Source organism: Salmo salar, chromosome ssa02 (assembly GCF_905237065.1).
Source record: "Salmo salar chromosome ssa02, Ssal_v3.1, whole genome shotgun sequence".
In the NCBI taxonomy this organism is placed as follows: Eukaryota; Metazoa; Chordata; class Actinopteri; order Salmoniformes; family Salmonidae; genus Salmo; species Salmo salar.
In genome coordinates, this window is record NC_059443.1 from 92,094,886 (window position 1) to 92,110,729 (window position 15,844).

The 15,844-nt window shown below is 41.2% G+C and overlaps 1 protein-coding gene across 1 annotated transcript; it reads left to right on the forward strand.

Moving 5' to 3' along the window:
- The first annotated feature begins 1,264 nt into the window (after nt 1-1,264).
- LOC106591707 (zinc finger protein 883-like) lies at nt 1,265-14,392 on the forward strand. The gene is made up of 2 exons (XM_045712111.1): nt 1,265-2,133; nt 12,909-14,392. Exons 1-2 carry the CDS (start codon nt 1,779-1,781, stop codon nt 14,390-14,392), a joined length of 1,839 nt encoding a protein of 612 aa, XP_045568067.1. The 5' UTR covers nt 1,265-1,778.
- The last annotated feature ends 1,452 nt before the right edge of the window (nt 14,393-15,844 follow it).

The following is a 15,844-nucleotide window of genomic DNA, read 5'->3' on the forward strand; positions in this document are numbered from 1 at the left end:
AGGAACACAAGCATTTAGTTAGATATTACTGTTGGAGCTAGGAACACAAGCATTTAGTTAGATATTACTGTTGGAGCTAGGAACACAAGCATTTAGTTAGATATTACTGTTGGAGCTAGGAACACAAGCATTTAGTTAGATATTACTGTTGGAGCTAGGAACACAAGCATTTAGTTAGATACTACTACACTGTTGGAGCTAGGAACACAAGCATTTAGTTAGATATTACTGTTGTAGCTAGGAACACAAGCATTTAGTTAGATATTACTACACTGTTGGAGCTAGGAACACAAGCTTTTAGTTAGATATTACTGCACTGTTGGAGCTAGGAACACAAGCATTTAGTTAGATATTACTGTACTGTTGGAGCTAGGAACACAAGCTTTTAGTTAGATACTACTGTACTGTTGGAGCTGGGAACACAAGCATTTAGTTAGATATTACTGTTGGAGCTGGGAACACAAGCGTTTAGTTAGATATTACTGTACTGTTGGAGCTAGGAACACAAGCATTTCAATACACCCGAAATAACATCTGTAAAATATGTGTATGTGACCAATACAATTTGATTTGATCCTCTCCCCCTCTACATCATTACATTTCACAACATAATAATACATATTCAACCATTTCCTCTACCGTTCAGCCATTAATAATAATAATAATTAATAATGGAATTAAGAAGCCCAGTTGGTAGAGCATGGTGTTTGCAACGCCAGGGTTGTGGGTTCGATTCCCACGGGGGGCCAGCACAGAAAAAAATGTATGAAATGTATGAAATGAAATTAAATATATGCATTCACTACTGAAGTCGCTCTGGATAAGAGCGTCTGCTAAATGACTAAAACATTTTTTTTAAAACAATCAAATGTCGGAGTGGCATCGAATAGAATACAGTGTGAATACTGACTTGCCTAGTTAAATAAAGGTTAAATTATAAATAAATATAATTTAATATCTATATATATATATATATATATATAAATATAATTTAATATATATATATATGAGATAAGTAAAGCAATATGTAAACATTATTAAAGTGACCAGTAATTCCATGTCTAGGTTGTATGACAGGGTCAGAGACCGTTTGGACTGGGAGAATGGGGATTGGGTGGGTGGTGATGGGAGTAGTTTAGTTTGTAAGGGAATTATTTTTATTGAGTTAGAAATGCAGGGTTAGATAAGAGAAGAATATAGCGGTATTGGTAGGTCGTAACCGGTCTCCCACTCCAGTACAGTAGGGGGCGGTGTTGGCACCTCTCGGTCGGTTAAATAAAAACTAAAAGAAGAACAACAACAACAGCTGGTCAGCCATCTCGGTAGCTTGCTAGCCAACATAGCGGAAACGTTCAAGCTTTTAAGACGTTTTCTGATATATGAGCCACTGTGTTTTGAACACATTTCTGTCGTCTAACTAGTTACCCCATTTAATTTCATGTTTACGTTGTTATTGGTCAGCTAACTAGCTTGTTAAGTTAGCATTAGCCTAGTTAGCTAACGTAGCTGGCTGGTTGAGTTAGCATTAGCCTAGCTAGCTAACGTAGCTGGCTGGTTGTTAAGATAGCATTAGCTTAGCTAGCTAACGTAGCTGGCTGGTTGAGTTAGCATTAGCCTAGCTAGCTAACGTAGCTGGCTGGTTGTTAAGATAGCATTAGCCTATCTAGCTAACGTAGCTGGCTGGTTGAGTTAGCATTAGCCTAGCTAGCTAACGTAGCTGGCTGGTTGTTAAGATAGCATTAGCCTAGCTAGCTAACTGTTAGCTAACATCCCCGACCATGAGTTCACCAAGCTACTCGCCTCCTGTTGAAGAAGAGGAGGAGGAGGAGGTCTGCTGGACGGAGGAAGAGGGTCTGTGGCTGAACGTTGTCGTGAAAGAGGAGGATGAAGAGGAGGATGTCACAGTAAAACAAGAAGAAGAGGAGGAAGGTGAGGCTGTTACAGTGAAAGAAGAAGAGAAAGACGTTACAGTGAAAGAAGAGGAAGACGCGTTCAGAGTGAAAGAGGAGGAGGATGTTACAGTAAAAGAAGAGGAGGAAGAGAAAGAGGAGGATGCAGTTTTTGAAGTGAAGAAGGAAGGAGAGATAACTGTCACATTGAAAGACAAGGAGACAGGCGATCTGATTAACACCAGTAAGTACTGTCTTAGGAACAGGCGCATTTTACTCCGCAGCTGTTCAACTGATGTGACAAAAGCTATGAAAAGTACCCAGATTTTTAATTGATAAGAAATAGTCGTTCATATCCACAAAATATGCTATCAAATCAAACTGTATTTGTCACATGCGCCAAATACAACAAGTGTAGACCTTACCATGAAAATGCTTACTCACAAGCCCTTAACCAACATTGAATTTTACCTTTATTAAACTAGGCAAGTTAGTGAAGAACACATCCTGAAGAGGTAACCGAATGGTATAAGAGATATATAGCCTTGCTACTCTTATTTTCAAATGTCTTTTACTGTTGATTTATTTACACACACGTTAAATCCAGTAAGCATTTCACTGTTGTATTCGGCACACGTGACAAATAAACTTTGATTTGATTCTTATTTACAATGACAGCCTAGGAACAGTGGGTTAACTGCCTTGTTCAGGGGCAGAACGACAGATTTGTACCTTGTCAGCTCAGGGATTCGATCCAGCAACCTTTTGTTTACTAGTCCAACGCTCTAACCACTAGGCTACCCTGCCACCCCAATACATTGCGGTTCAAAAAGAGTTAACAAAATATTTAGCAAATAAGCTAAAGTAAAAAGTAACAATAAAATAACAATAAGGAGGCTATATACAGGGGGTACCGAGTCAATGTGCGGGGGTATGCATAGATAATAAACAGCGAGTAGCAGCAGGGGGGGGGGGGTCAATGTAAATAGTCCTGGGTGGCCATTTGAATAATTGTTCAGCAGTCTTATGGCTTGGAGGTAGAAGCTGTTAATGAGTCTTTTGGTCAGAGACTTGTCACTCCGGTACTGCTTGCCGTGCGATAGCAGAGAGAAATCAGTCTATGACTTGGGTGACTGGAGTCTCGGACAATTTTTGAGCCTTTTCTCTGACACCTCCTGGTATATTGTTCCATTTTACATAAAGTATAATCACTTATCTAGAAAAGGTAGTGAAAACATTTAACCTCTCTGGGCTAGGTGGGACGCTTGCGTCCCACCTACTCAACAGCCAGTGTAATCCCGTGGTGCGATATTCAAATACCTCAAAAATGCAAAAACTTCAATTTTTCAAACATGACTATTTTACACCATTTTAAAGACAAGACTCTCGTTAATCTAACCACACTGTCCGATTTCAAAAAGGCTTTACAACGAAAGCAAAACATTAGATTATGTCAGCAGAGTACCCAGCCAGAAATAATCAGACACCCATTTTTCAAGCTAGCATATAATGTCACATAAACCCAAACCACAGCTAAATGCAGCACTAACCTTTGATGATCTTCATCAGATGACAACCCTAGGACATTATGTTATACAATACATGCATGTTTTGTTCAATCAAGTTCATATTTATATCAAAAACCAGCTTTTTACATTAGCATGTGACTAGCATGTGACTAGCATTCCCACCGAACACTGCCGGTGAATTTACTAAATTACTCACGATAAACGTTCACAAAAAACATAACAATTATTTTAAGAATTATAGATACAGAACTCCTCTATGCACTCGATATGTCCGATTTTAAAATAGCTTTTCGGTGAAAGCACATTTTGCAATATTCTAAGTAGATAGCCCGGCATCACAGGGCTAGCTATTTAGACACCCAGCAAGTTTAGCATTCACCAAAGTCAGATTTACTATAAGAAAAATGTTATTACCTTTGCTGTCTTCGTCAGAATGCACTCCCAGGACTTCTACTTCAATAACAAATGTTGGTTTGGTCCCAAATAATCCATTGTTATATCCAAATAGTGGCGTTTTGTTTGTGCGTTCAAGACACTATCCGAAAGGGTAAATAAGGGTTACGAGCACGGCGTATTTCGTGACAAAAAATGTCTAAATATTCCATTACCGTACTTCGAAGCATGTCAACCGCTGTTTAAAATCAATTTTTATGCCATTTTTCTCGTAAAAAAGCGATAATATTCCGACCGGGAAATCGTTTTTTATTACAAAGAGAGTGAAAGTAAAAGCATGCTATCCCCTCATGCACGCGCCTCAGTCTAATGGCCCTCTGATAGAGCACTTGCCAAACACGCTAATGTGTTTCAGCCTGGGGATGGAATTACATCGTTCAGCTTTTTCCCGCCTTCTGAGAGCCCATGGGAGCCGTAGGAAGTGTCACGTCATGCCAGAGATCCCCTGTATTTGTTAGAGATGATCAAGGAGGGCAAGAAATGGTCAGACAGGCCACTTCCTGTAAGGAATCTTCTCAGGTTTTGGCCTGCCAAATGAGTTCTGTTATACTCACAGACACCATTCAAACAGTTTTAGAAACTTTAGGGTGTTTTCTATCCAAAGCCAATAATTATATGCATATTCTAGTTTCTGGGCAGGAGTAGTAACCAGATTAAATCGGGTACGTTTTTTTATCCGGCCGTGCAAATACTGCCCCCTAGCCCCAACAGGTTAAAAAAGGTTCTTTTATCTTGATGGTAACCTCAACACCAAAGTTTTTGTTGTTGTTGCAGCTTTGAAATTGTTCTCGTTTAGTGGGAACTATCACAACACTGTCAATAACAACTGATTGGCTGAGAATAAAACCTGTTATCGGTATGACAACCAGATGTTTTATTTTTTTAATTTGAACTCCAAAGAGGGAAATGGTCATAATGGATACGTGGGCTGCTTATTATTAAGTTACGCTGTGTAAACAGTTTTCACATTTATGAGTTAGAACAATAGAATGCTTCTAACAGAGAGTCACCTTGAATTGATTCAGAGCACCGAGTCATTTCACTCATTAACCTGGCTCTTCAATAGAGTCACCTTGAATTGATTCAGAACACTAACATCAGTTCTCTCATTAACCTGGCTCTTCAATAAAGAGTCATTTTGAATTGATTCAGAGCACCAAGTCAGAGCTGTCATTAACCTGGCTCTTCAATAAAGAGTCACATTGAATTGATTCAGAACACCAAGTCAGAGCTGTCATTAACCTGGCTCTTCAATAAAGAGTCATTTTGAATTGATTCAGAACACTAACATCAATACTGTCATTAACCTGGCTCTTCAATAAAGAGTCACATTGAATTGATTCAGAACACCAAGTCAGAGCTGTCATTAACCTGGCTCTTCAATAAAGAGTCACCTTGAATTGATTCAGAACACCAACATCAGTACCGTCATTAACCCGGTGGACCAGTCAGTTCTCTCATTAACCTGTTGGGGCTAGGGGGCAGTATTTGCACGGCCGGATAAAAAACGTACCCGATTTAAACTTGTTACTACTCTTGCCCAGAAATGAGAATATGGATATAATTAGTATATTTGGATAGAAAACACTCTAAAGTTTCTAAAACTGTTTGAATGGTGTCTGTGAGTATAACAGAACACATATGGCAGGCCAAAACCTGAGAAGATTCCATACAGGAAGTGCCCTGTCTGACAATTTGTTCTCCTTCTAGGGCATCTCAATCAAAAATACAGCATCTCTGCTGTAACGTGACATTTTCTAAGGCTTCCATTGGCTCTCAGAAGGCGCCAGAAAGTGGAATGACGTCTCTCCAGTCTCTGGGCGAAAAACAGCAGGAGATTTTGTTACTGGTCAGGCTGAGAACAGTGACACTGGAGATGCGCGTTCATGTGAATTCTCCATGTTTTTCTTTCTCTCTTTGAACGAATACAACGTCGCCCGGTTGGAATATTATCGCTATTTTACGAGAAAAATCGCATAAAAATTTATTTTAAACGCCGTTTGACATGCTTTGAAGTACGGTAATGGAATATTTTGAAATGTTTTGTCACGAAATGTGCTCGCGCGTCACCCTTCAGATAGTTACCTGAACGCATGAACAAAACGGAGCTATTTCAATATAACTATGGATTATTTCGAACCAAAACAACATTTGTTGTTGAAGTAGAAGTCCTGGGAGTGCATTCTGACGAAGAACAGCAAAGGTAATCCAATTTTTCTTATAGTAAATCTGAGTTTGGTGAGGGCCAAACTTGGTGGGTGTCAAATTAGCTAGCTGTGATGGCCGGGCTATGTACTCAGAATATTGCAAAATGTGCTTTCGCCGAAAATCTATTTTAAAATCTGACACCGCGATTGCATAAAGGAGTTCTGTATCTATAATTCTTAAAATAATTGTTATGTATTTTGTGAACGTTAATCGTGAGTAATTAAGTAAATTCACCGGAAGTTTGCAGTGGGTATGCTAGTTCTGAACATCACATGCTAATGTAAAAAGCTGGTTTTTGATATAAATATGAACTTGATTGAACAAAACATGCATGTATTGTATAACATAATGTCCTAGGAGTGTCATCTGATGAAGATCATCAAAGGTTATTGCTGCATTTAGCTGTGGTTTGGGTTTTTGTGACATATAGGCTTGCTTTGAAAATGGCTGTGTGATTATTTTTGGCAGGGTACTCTCCTCACATAATCTAATGTTTTGCTTTCGTTGTAAAGCCTTTTTGAAATCGGACAGTGTGGTTAGATTAACGAGAGTCTTGTCTTTAAAATGGTGTAAAATAGTCATATGTTTGAGAAATTGAAGTTATAGCATTTGTGAGGTAATTGTATTTCGCGCCACCCAATTCCACTGGCTGTTGACTAGCAAGCGTCCCACCTTGCCAAGGGAGGTTAACCTGGCTCTTCAATAAAGAGTCACCTTGAATTGATTCAGAACACCAAGTCAGTTCTCTCATTAACCTGGCTCTTCAATAAAGAGTAATTTTGAATTGATTCAGAACACCAACATCAGTACCGTCATTAACCCGGTGGACCATTTCAGTTTGTCCGTGATGTTTACGCCGAGGAACTTAACTTTCCTCCACTACTGTCCCGTCGATGTGGATAGGGGGGGTTGCACCCTCTGCTGTTTCCTGAAGTCCACGATCATCCCCTTTGTTTTTTTGACGTTGAGTGTGAGGTTATTTTCCTGACACCACACTCCGAGGGCCCTCACCTCCTCCCTGTAGGCCGTCTTGTCGTTGTTGGTAATCAAAGCCTACCACTGTAGTGTCGTCTGCAAACTTGATGATTGAGTAGGAGGCGTGCATGGCCACGCAGTCATGGGTGAACAGGGAGTACAGGAGAGGGCTGAGAACACACCCTTGTGGGGACCCAGTGTTGAGGATCAGCTGGGTGGAATGTTGTTTCCTACCCTCACCACCTGGGGGCGGCCCGTCAGGAAGTCCAGGACCCAGTTGCACAGGGCGGCGTCGAGACCCAGGGTCTCGAGCTTAATGACGAGTTTGGAGGGTACTATGGTGTTAAATGCTGAGCTGTAGTCGATGAACAGCATTCTTACATAGGTATTCCTCTTCTCCAGGTGGGATAGGGCAGTGTGATTGCGATTGCGTCGTCTGTGGACCTATTGGGGCGGTAAGCAAATTGGAGTGGGTCTAGGGTGTCAGGTAGGGTGGAGGTGATATGATACTTGACTAGTCTCTCAAAGCACTTCATGATGACGGAGGTGAGTGCTACTGGGCGATAGTCATTTAGCTCAGTTACCTTAGCTTTCTTGGGAACTGGAACAATGGTGGCCCTCTTGAAACATGTGGGAACAGCAGACTGGGATAAGGATTGTTTGAGTATGTCCGTAAATACATCAGCCAGCTGGTCTGCGCATGCTCTGAGGACGCGGCTAGGGATGCCGTCTGGGCCGGCAGGCTTGCGAGGGTTAACACGTTTAAATGTTTTACTCACGTTGGCTGCTATGAAGGAGAGTCCGCAGGTTTTGATAGCGGGTCGTGTCGTTGTCACTGTATTGACCTCAAAGTGAGCAAAGAAGTTGTTTAGTTTGTCTGGGAGCAGGACATCGTGGTCCACGACGGGGCTGGTTTTTCTTTTGTAGTCCGTGATTGACTGTAGACCCTGTCACATACCTCTCGTGTCTGAGCCGTTGAATTGCGACTCTACTTTGTCTCTATACTGACGCTTAGCTTGTTTGATTGCCTTGCAGAGGGAATAGCTACACTGTTTGTATTCGGTCATGTTTCCGGGCACCTTGCCCTGATTAAAAGCAGTGGTTCACGCTTTCTGTTTTGCACAAATGCTGCCATCATTCGACGGTTTCTGGTTGGGGAATGTTTTAATAGTCACCGTGGGTACAACATCACCGATGCACTTGCTAATAAACTCGCTCACCGAATCAGCGTATACATCAATGTTGTTATTCGCTGCAATGCGGAACATATCCCAGTCCACGTGATCGAAGCAATCTTGAAGCGTAGAATCCGATTGGTCGGACCAGCGTTGAACAGACCTGAGCATGGGCGTTTCCTGTTTTAGTTTCTGTCTATAGGCTGGGAGCAACAAACTGGAGCCGTGGTCCGGGCGGGGCTTTGTATGCATCGCGGAAGTTAGAGTAACAATGGTCCAGGATTTTTTCCGCCCGGGTAGCGCATTCAATATGCTGATAAAATTTAGGGAGTCTTGTTTTCAGATTAGCCTTGTTAAAATCCCCAGCTACAAACAATGCAGCCTCAGGATATGTGGTTTCCAGTTTACATAGAGTCCAATGAATTTCTTTCAGGGCCGTTGAGGTGTCTGCTTGGGGGGGGGATATATACGGCTGTGATTATAATCGAAGAGAATTCTCTTGGTAGATAATGCGGTCGACATTTGATTGTAAGGAATTGTAGGTCAGGTGAGCAAAAGGACTTGTGAGTTCCTGTATGTTGTTATGATCACACCACGTCTCGTTAATCATAAGGCATACACCCCCGCCCTTCTTCTTACCAGAGAGATGTTTGTTTCTGTCGGCGCGATGCGTGAAGAAACCAGTTGGCTGTACCGACTCCAATAGCGTGTCTCGAATGAGCCACATTTCCGTGAAACAAAGAACGTTACAATCTCTGATGTCCCTCTGGAAGGCAACCCTTGCTCGGATTTCGTCTACCTTGTTGCCAAGAGACTGGACGTTGGCGAGTAGTAAACTCAGGAGCGGTGCCTGTCTGCGGAGCCTGACCAGAAGACCGCTTCTTCTGCCCCCAGATTTCCTGGGGCAACAATGTAAAAAATAATACACAAAAAAAACAAAATACTGCATAGTTTCCTGAGAACGCGAAGCGAGGCGACCATCTCTGTCGGCGCCGGATCTAATATCCCTACATTTATGTTTATCATCTGTTATTGTCTGGTTGATTTACAGCAGGGTCTAGTCTGGTTGATTTACAGCAGGGTCTAGTCTGGTTGATTTACAGCAGGGTCTAGTCTGGTTGATTTACAGCAGGGTCTAGTCTGGTTGATTTACAGCAGGGTCCGATCTGGTTGATTTACAGCAGGGTCTAGTCTGGTTGATTTACAGCAGGGTCCAGTCTGGTTGATTTACAGCAGGGTCTAGTCTGGTTGATTTACAGCAGGGTCTAGTCTGGTTGATTTACAGCAGGGTCTAGTCTGGTTGATTTACAGCAGGGTCTAGTCTGGTTGATTTACAGCAGGGTCTAGTCTGGTTGATTTACAGCAGGGTCTAGTCTGGTTGATTTACAGCAGGGTCTGGTTGATTTACAGCAGGGTCCGATCTGGTTGATTTACAGCAGGGTCTGGTTGATTTACAGCAGGGTCTAGTCTGGTTGATTTACAGCAGGGTCCGATCTGGTTGATTTACAGCAGGGTCTAGTCTGGTTGATTTACAGCAGGGTCTGGTTGATTTACAGCAGGGTCCGATCTGGTTGATTTACAGCAGGGTCTGGTCTGGTTGATCTGTACCTCCACACATTGACTCGGTAACGTACACCCTGTGTATAGCCTCGTTATTGTTAGGTTCTGATTGTGTACTTTTTATTTTATAGTTTAGTTTATTTAGCAAATATTTTCTTAACTCTTAACTTTCTTGAACTGCATTGTTGGTTAAGTTAAGGGCTTGTAAGTAAGCATCTCAAGTTAAGGTCTACACCTGTTGTATTATTAGGTGAAGTTATGGGTTCAACAGTAGGTCTATGTTGTTGTTAGGTGAAGTTAGGGGTCCTACTGTAGGTCCATGTTGTTATTAGGTGAAGTTATGGATCCTACAGTAGGTCTATGTTGTTGTTAGGTGAAGTTAGGGGTCCTACAGTAGGTCTATGGTGTTATTAGGTGAAGTTATGGATCCTACAGTAGGTCTATGTTGTTGTTAGGTGAAGTTATGGGTCCTACAGTAGGTCTTTGTTATTGTTAGGTGAAGTTATGGGTCCTACAGCAGGTCTATGTTGTTGTTAGGTGAAGTTATGGGTCCTGCAGTAGGTCTATGTTATTGTTAGGTGAAGTTATGGGTCCTACAGTAGGTCTATGTTGTTGTTCGGTGAAGTTATGGGTCCTACAGTAGGTCTATGTTGTTAGGTGAAGTTATGGGTCCTACAGTAGGTCTATGTTATTACCTGGGACCATTCAACAGTCTAGATTTACCAGGGTATTACTGCTGTTCACCACCTGGGACCATTCAACAGTCTAGATTTACCAGAGTATTACTGCTGGGACCATTCAACAGTCTAGATTTACCAGGTTATTACTGCTGTTCACCACCTGGGACCATTCAACAGTCTAGATTTACCAGGTTATTACTGCTGGGACCATTCAACAGTCTAGATTTACCAGGTTATTACTGCTGGGACCATTCAACAGTCTAGATTTACCAGGGTATTACTGCTGGGACCATTCAACAGTCTAGATTTACCAGGGTATTACTGCTGGGACCATTCAACAGTCTAGATTTACCAGAGTATTACTGCAAAACAATAAACTGTTTTTGGGGTTGTCATAGACTTACAATTGTTGTTTTGATTATTTCTTGAACAGTCTCTAAGAGACTATTTGGTTGTGATAATTGCAAAATATGTATTTTGGATGCAGCAGTTGTTAGCTTAAATGCTAACGCTAGGCTGGTAGCAAAGCTGTTAGCTAGAATGCTAACGCTTATTTACATAGGCTGGTAGCAAAGCTGTTAGCTAGAATGCTAACGCTTATTGACATAGGCTGGTAGCAAAGCTGTTAGCTTGAATGCTAACGTTTATTGACATAGGCTGGTAGAAAAGCTGTTAGCTGGAATACTAAAGCTTGTTGACATAGGCTGGTAGCAAAGCTGTTAGCTGGAATACTAAAGCTTGTTGACATAGGCTGGTAGCAAAGCTGTTAGCTGGAATACTAAAGCTTGTTGACATAGGATGGTAGAAAAGCTGTTAGCTGGAATACTAAAGCTTGTTGACATAGGCTGGTAGCAAAGCTGTTAGCTGGAATACTAAAGCTTGTTGACATAGGCTGGTAGCAAAGCTGTTAGCTAGAATGCTAACGCTTATTGACATAGGCTGGTAGCAAAGCTAGCTGAAGAACATTTTACTGGTTGAAATAGATTTTTTTTTTTTAAGTATAAAGCAGTTGATTTGAAACAAATGGCACAAACATTATATTAAGCAGGACATTCAAACGAGCCTGTACAATTATAATCCAAAAGTAGTGTGAAATGCACTCATTAGCAACCTGTAAATGGAGGCTATTTTTGCTGTAAGTTTATGAGAACTCCCCTGAGTTTTCCCCCACGGTGGTCAATTAGTACTTAGGGTTTTAACAGCTGTATTAACTTATTTCTAGAATCATCCACTATATACTACTGTGAAAAAAGCAAGATAATATGGCTGTTGTTGCTCACTTGAATGTCCTTAAGACCGTTTTCAAATGAGTTTGTAAAAGCATTTCACTTCTTGTGAATCATTGTGATGCTACCGTCCCACCTGAAATCGCAGAGCGCCAAATTCAAATTCCATAAATCGTAATATTAAACATTCATGAAAATACAACTGTCATACATCATTTAAAAGCTTAACTTCTTGTTCATCCAGCTGCGTTGTCAGATTTCAAAAAAGCACACCATGCGATTATCTGAGGACAGCGCAATACATTTTCCAACCAAGCAAATGCGTCACGAAAGTCAGAAATAGCGATAAAATAAATCACTTACCTTTGAAGATCTTCATCTGGTTGCAATCACAAGGGTCCCAGATACATAATAAATGGTCCTTTTGTTCGATAAAGTCCTTCCTTATATCCCCAAAAAGTACGTTTCAATGGCGCGCTTGACTCAGTAATCCACCGGTTTCCCTCGTTCAAAATGCAAAATTAATCCCGTAAGATACCAATAAACTTCTAAACAAGTCAAACAATGTTCCTAATCAATCCTCATGTACCCTATTATGTAAATAAACGATAAAATTTAAGACTGAGAATACCGGAGACCATTACCGGACATAAATAACGAAGTACGCGTACTCACCGGAACGTGCTACAAACACTACAGCCAAAATGGGAGCCACTTAGAAAAACTACAAATTCTAGCTCATTTTTCAAAAACAAGCCTACAACTCTTTCTAAAGACTGTTGACATCTAGTGGAAGCCCTAGAAACTGCAATCTGGGAGGATTTCCTTTTATATTCCCATTCCCAGCCATTGTAATCAGAGGTGAGCTGAATTTTTTTTTTATTCTGGATGGATTGTCCTCAGGTTTTCGCCTGCCTTATCAGTTCTGTTATACTCACAGACATTATTTTAACAGTTTGGGAAACTTTAGAGTTTTCTATCCAATACTACCAATTATATGCATATCCTAGCTTCTGGGCCTGAGTAACAGGCAGTTTACTTTGGGCACCTCATTCATCCAAACTTCCAAATACTGCCCCATAGCCCGAAGAAGTTAAACATTCATTACAGACTTAAATTCTACATCACAGGCATCACCTTTGAGCTAAAATAAACAGTGTATTTCTGCTGTTGTGGGCCTTTAACCATTGGTCTGACTTTGTTGTTCACACAGGAGAGAGACATGACTATCGTGGATCCTCTGGGGATCCTCAACAACAACATGATGCTGATGAGGCAGAGCAGAGTCTCTCCAGATCAGAACACCTCAAGAAACACCAGCAGAGACCCACAGGGAAGACACCTCACTGCTGCGCTGACTGTGGGAAGAGTTACTCAAGATCAGATTCACTGAAACTACACCAGAGAATTCACACAGGTGATAAATCTCACTGCTGCTCTGACTGTGGGAAGAGACTCACCTCTTCGGCAGACCTTAAAAGACATGAGAGAATCCACACAGGAGAGAAACCTTATAGCTGCTCTGACTGTGGAAAGAGTTTTAATGTTCCAAGCAGCCTGAAAACACACCAGAGAACACACACAGGAGAGAAACCTTATAGCTGTTGTCATTGTGGGAAGAGTTTTACTTCGTCAAGCCGTCTGACTATACACCAGAGAACACACACAGGAGAGAATCCTTATATCTGTGCTCAATGTGGGATGAATTTTACTACATCTAGACTGCTGACTTTGCACCAGAGAACACACACAGGAGATAAGCCTTATAGCTGTAATCAATGTGGGAAGAGTTTTGCTCACTCACACAGCATGACAGCACACATGAGAATACACACTGGAGAGAAACCTCACTGTTGCTCTGACTGTGAGAAGAGATTCACCTCTTCAGCAGATCTTAAAATACATCAGAGAATCCATACAGGAGAGAAACCTTATAGCTGCTCTGACTGTGGGAAGAGCTTTTCAAAATCATCTACATTACAATCACACCAGAGAATTCACACTGGAGAGAAACCTTATAGCTGCTCTGACTGTGGGAAGAGCTTTTCAAAATCATCTACATTACAATCACACCAGAGAATTCACACTGGAGAGAAACCTTATAGCTGTTATCAATGTGGGAAGAGTTTTACTGAATCTAGACGGCTAACTACACACCAGAGAACACACACAGGAGTGAAACCTTACCACTGCTCTGACTGTGGAAAGAGATTTGTTTCATCAGGACATTTAAAATCACACCAGAGAACACACACAGGAGAGAAGCCTTATAGCTGTGATCAATGTGGGAAGAGTTTTACTCACTCAAGTAGCCTGACTATACACCAGAGAACACACACAGGAGAGAAACCTTATAGCTGTGATCAATGTGGGAAGAGTTTTGTTACATCGAGCCAGCTGACTTTACACCAGAGAACACACACAGGAGAGAAATCTCATAGCTGTGATCAATGTGGGAAGTGTTTTGTTACATCAAGCCGTTTGACTATACACCAGAGAACACACACAGGAGAGAAACCTTACAGCTGTGATCAATGTGGGAAGAGTTTTGTTACATCAAGCAGTCTGACTATACACCAGAGAACACACACAGGAGAGAAACCTTATCGCTGTGATCAATGTGGGAAGTGTTTTACTACATCTAGCCATCTGACTACGCACCAGAGAAAACACACAGGAGAGAATCCTTACAGTTGAAATCAATGTGGGAAGAATTTTACTCAGCCAGACTGGCTGATATCACACCAGAGAACACACACAGGAAATACATATTGTAGTTGTGATCAATGTGGGAAGAGATACTCTGATAAAAGATCTCTGATTAAACATCAGAAAATACATGAAGGAGTTGTTTCATGATATCAATGAAATAATGTAGAATGTTTTTAACATTGTAGAAGGCGTATTTTAATGATGTCACAATGTAGAATGTTGTAGAAGGCGTATTTTAATGATGTCACAATGTAGAATGTTGTAGAAGGCGTATTTTAATGATGTCACAATGTAGAATGTTGTAGAAGGCGTATTTTAATGATGTCACAAGGTAGAATGTTTTAAAGTTGTAGTAGGAGTATTTTAATTAATAATGTCCCAATGTAAAATATATATACTGAGTGAGATATCCTTCCTTGTGCGCCTTCACTCCAGGTCTTTCTTATGTCCACTACTTTAGTAAGCAAAACCTACAGACGAGAGCAGTATCCTACACGCTTCTAGTGCGCAATCCCACATTTCTGAGACTGAAGCTCTTGTGTGTAGTAGTAAAACAGAGGCTGAAAATGTAGAGGGGGGTTGAGTCTCATCCCCCCCCTAAAGAATGGCTTGATGATGCTCATCCCCCCCCTAAAGAATGGCTTGATGATGCTCTCAGTAGAAATGAACAGGGGGTTTGAGGCTCATCCCCCCCCCCCCAAAGAATGGCTTAATGATGCTCATCCCCCCCTAAAGAATGGCTTGATGATGCTCATCCCCCCCTAAAGAATGGCTTGATGATTCATTATTATTAGAGTGTTTTCTGTAACTGGTGTGTAGCCTCGTATTGGTGTTCCATACCTCCATCTAGTTGTGTCTCTTGCTCCCTACTCTTACCATCCTGTTTTTATTTATTCCCGAGGGAAACCGTTCACATGTATAAGCAATAAATGATGTTTCTCTGTCCACTTTTTGTATATTTGGTATATATAATGTAGAGCATGCATTCTGTTGTACTTGGTACTGATTTATAGATGTTCTGATGGGTTTTCTTGCCCCGTCATGTGACATGTAATTACCATTTGAAATAGAAGCCTGGTGCCTTTTCACACTGACGATGGCCTGAGATCATGTGACATGTAATTCTAATTGAAATAGAAGCCTGGTGCCTTTTCACACTGACCATGGCCTGAGATCATGTGACATGCAATTACAAGTGAAATAGAAGCCTGGTGCCTATTCACAGTGATCATGGCCTGAGGACCAAACTGTTCTTTTCACCTTTTATGTAGGCACTTTCTTGTACTATTATATATTCTTTGGGCACCATGTAATTTCAATAAACATCTTTATTTGACCGTTTAGGATCTTTGTTTTGACAGGGTCTCTATCTCTTCCAACAATGTCAAATTAAAGAGTTACTATTTATGTGATTAACAAAAAAGTGTTGCATTACAC

Bases quoted from the DNA above. Each gene is read 5' to 3' on its own strand.
- LOC106591707 (XM_045712111.1), top strand. From the start codon at position 1,779: ATGAGTTCACCAAGCTACTCGCCTCCTGTTGAAGAAGAGGAGGAGGAG. The intron at 2,134-12,908 runs GTAAGTACTGTC...TTGTTCACACAG, and splicing joins AGGCGATCTGATTAACACCA to GAGAGAGACATGACTATCGT.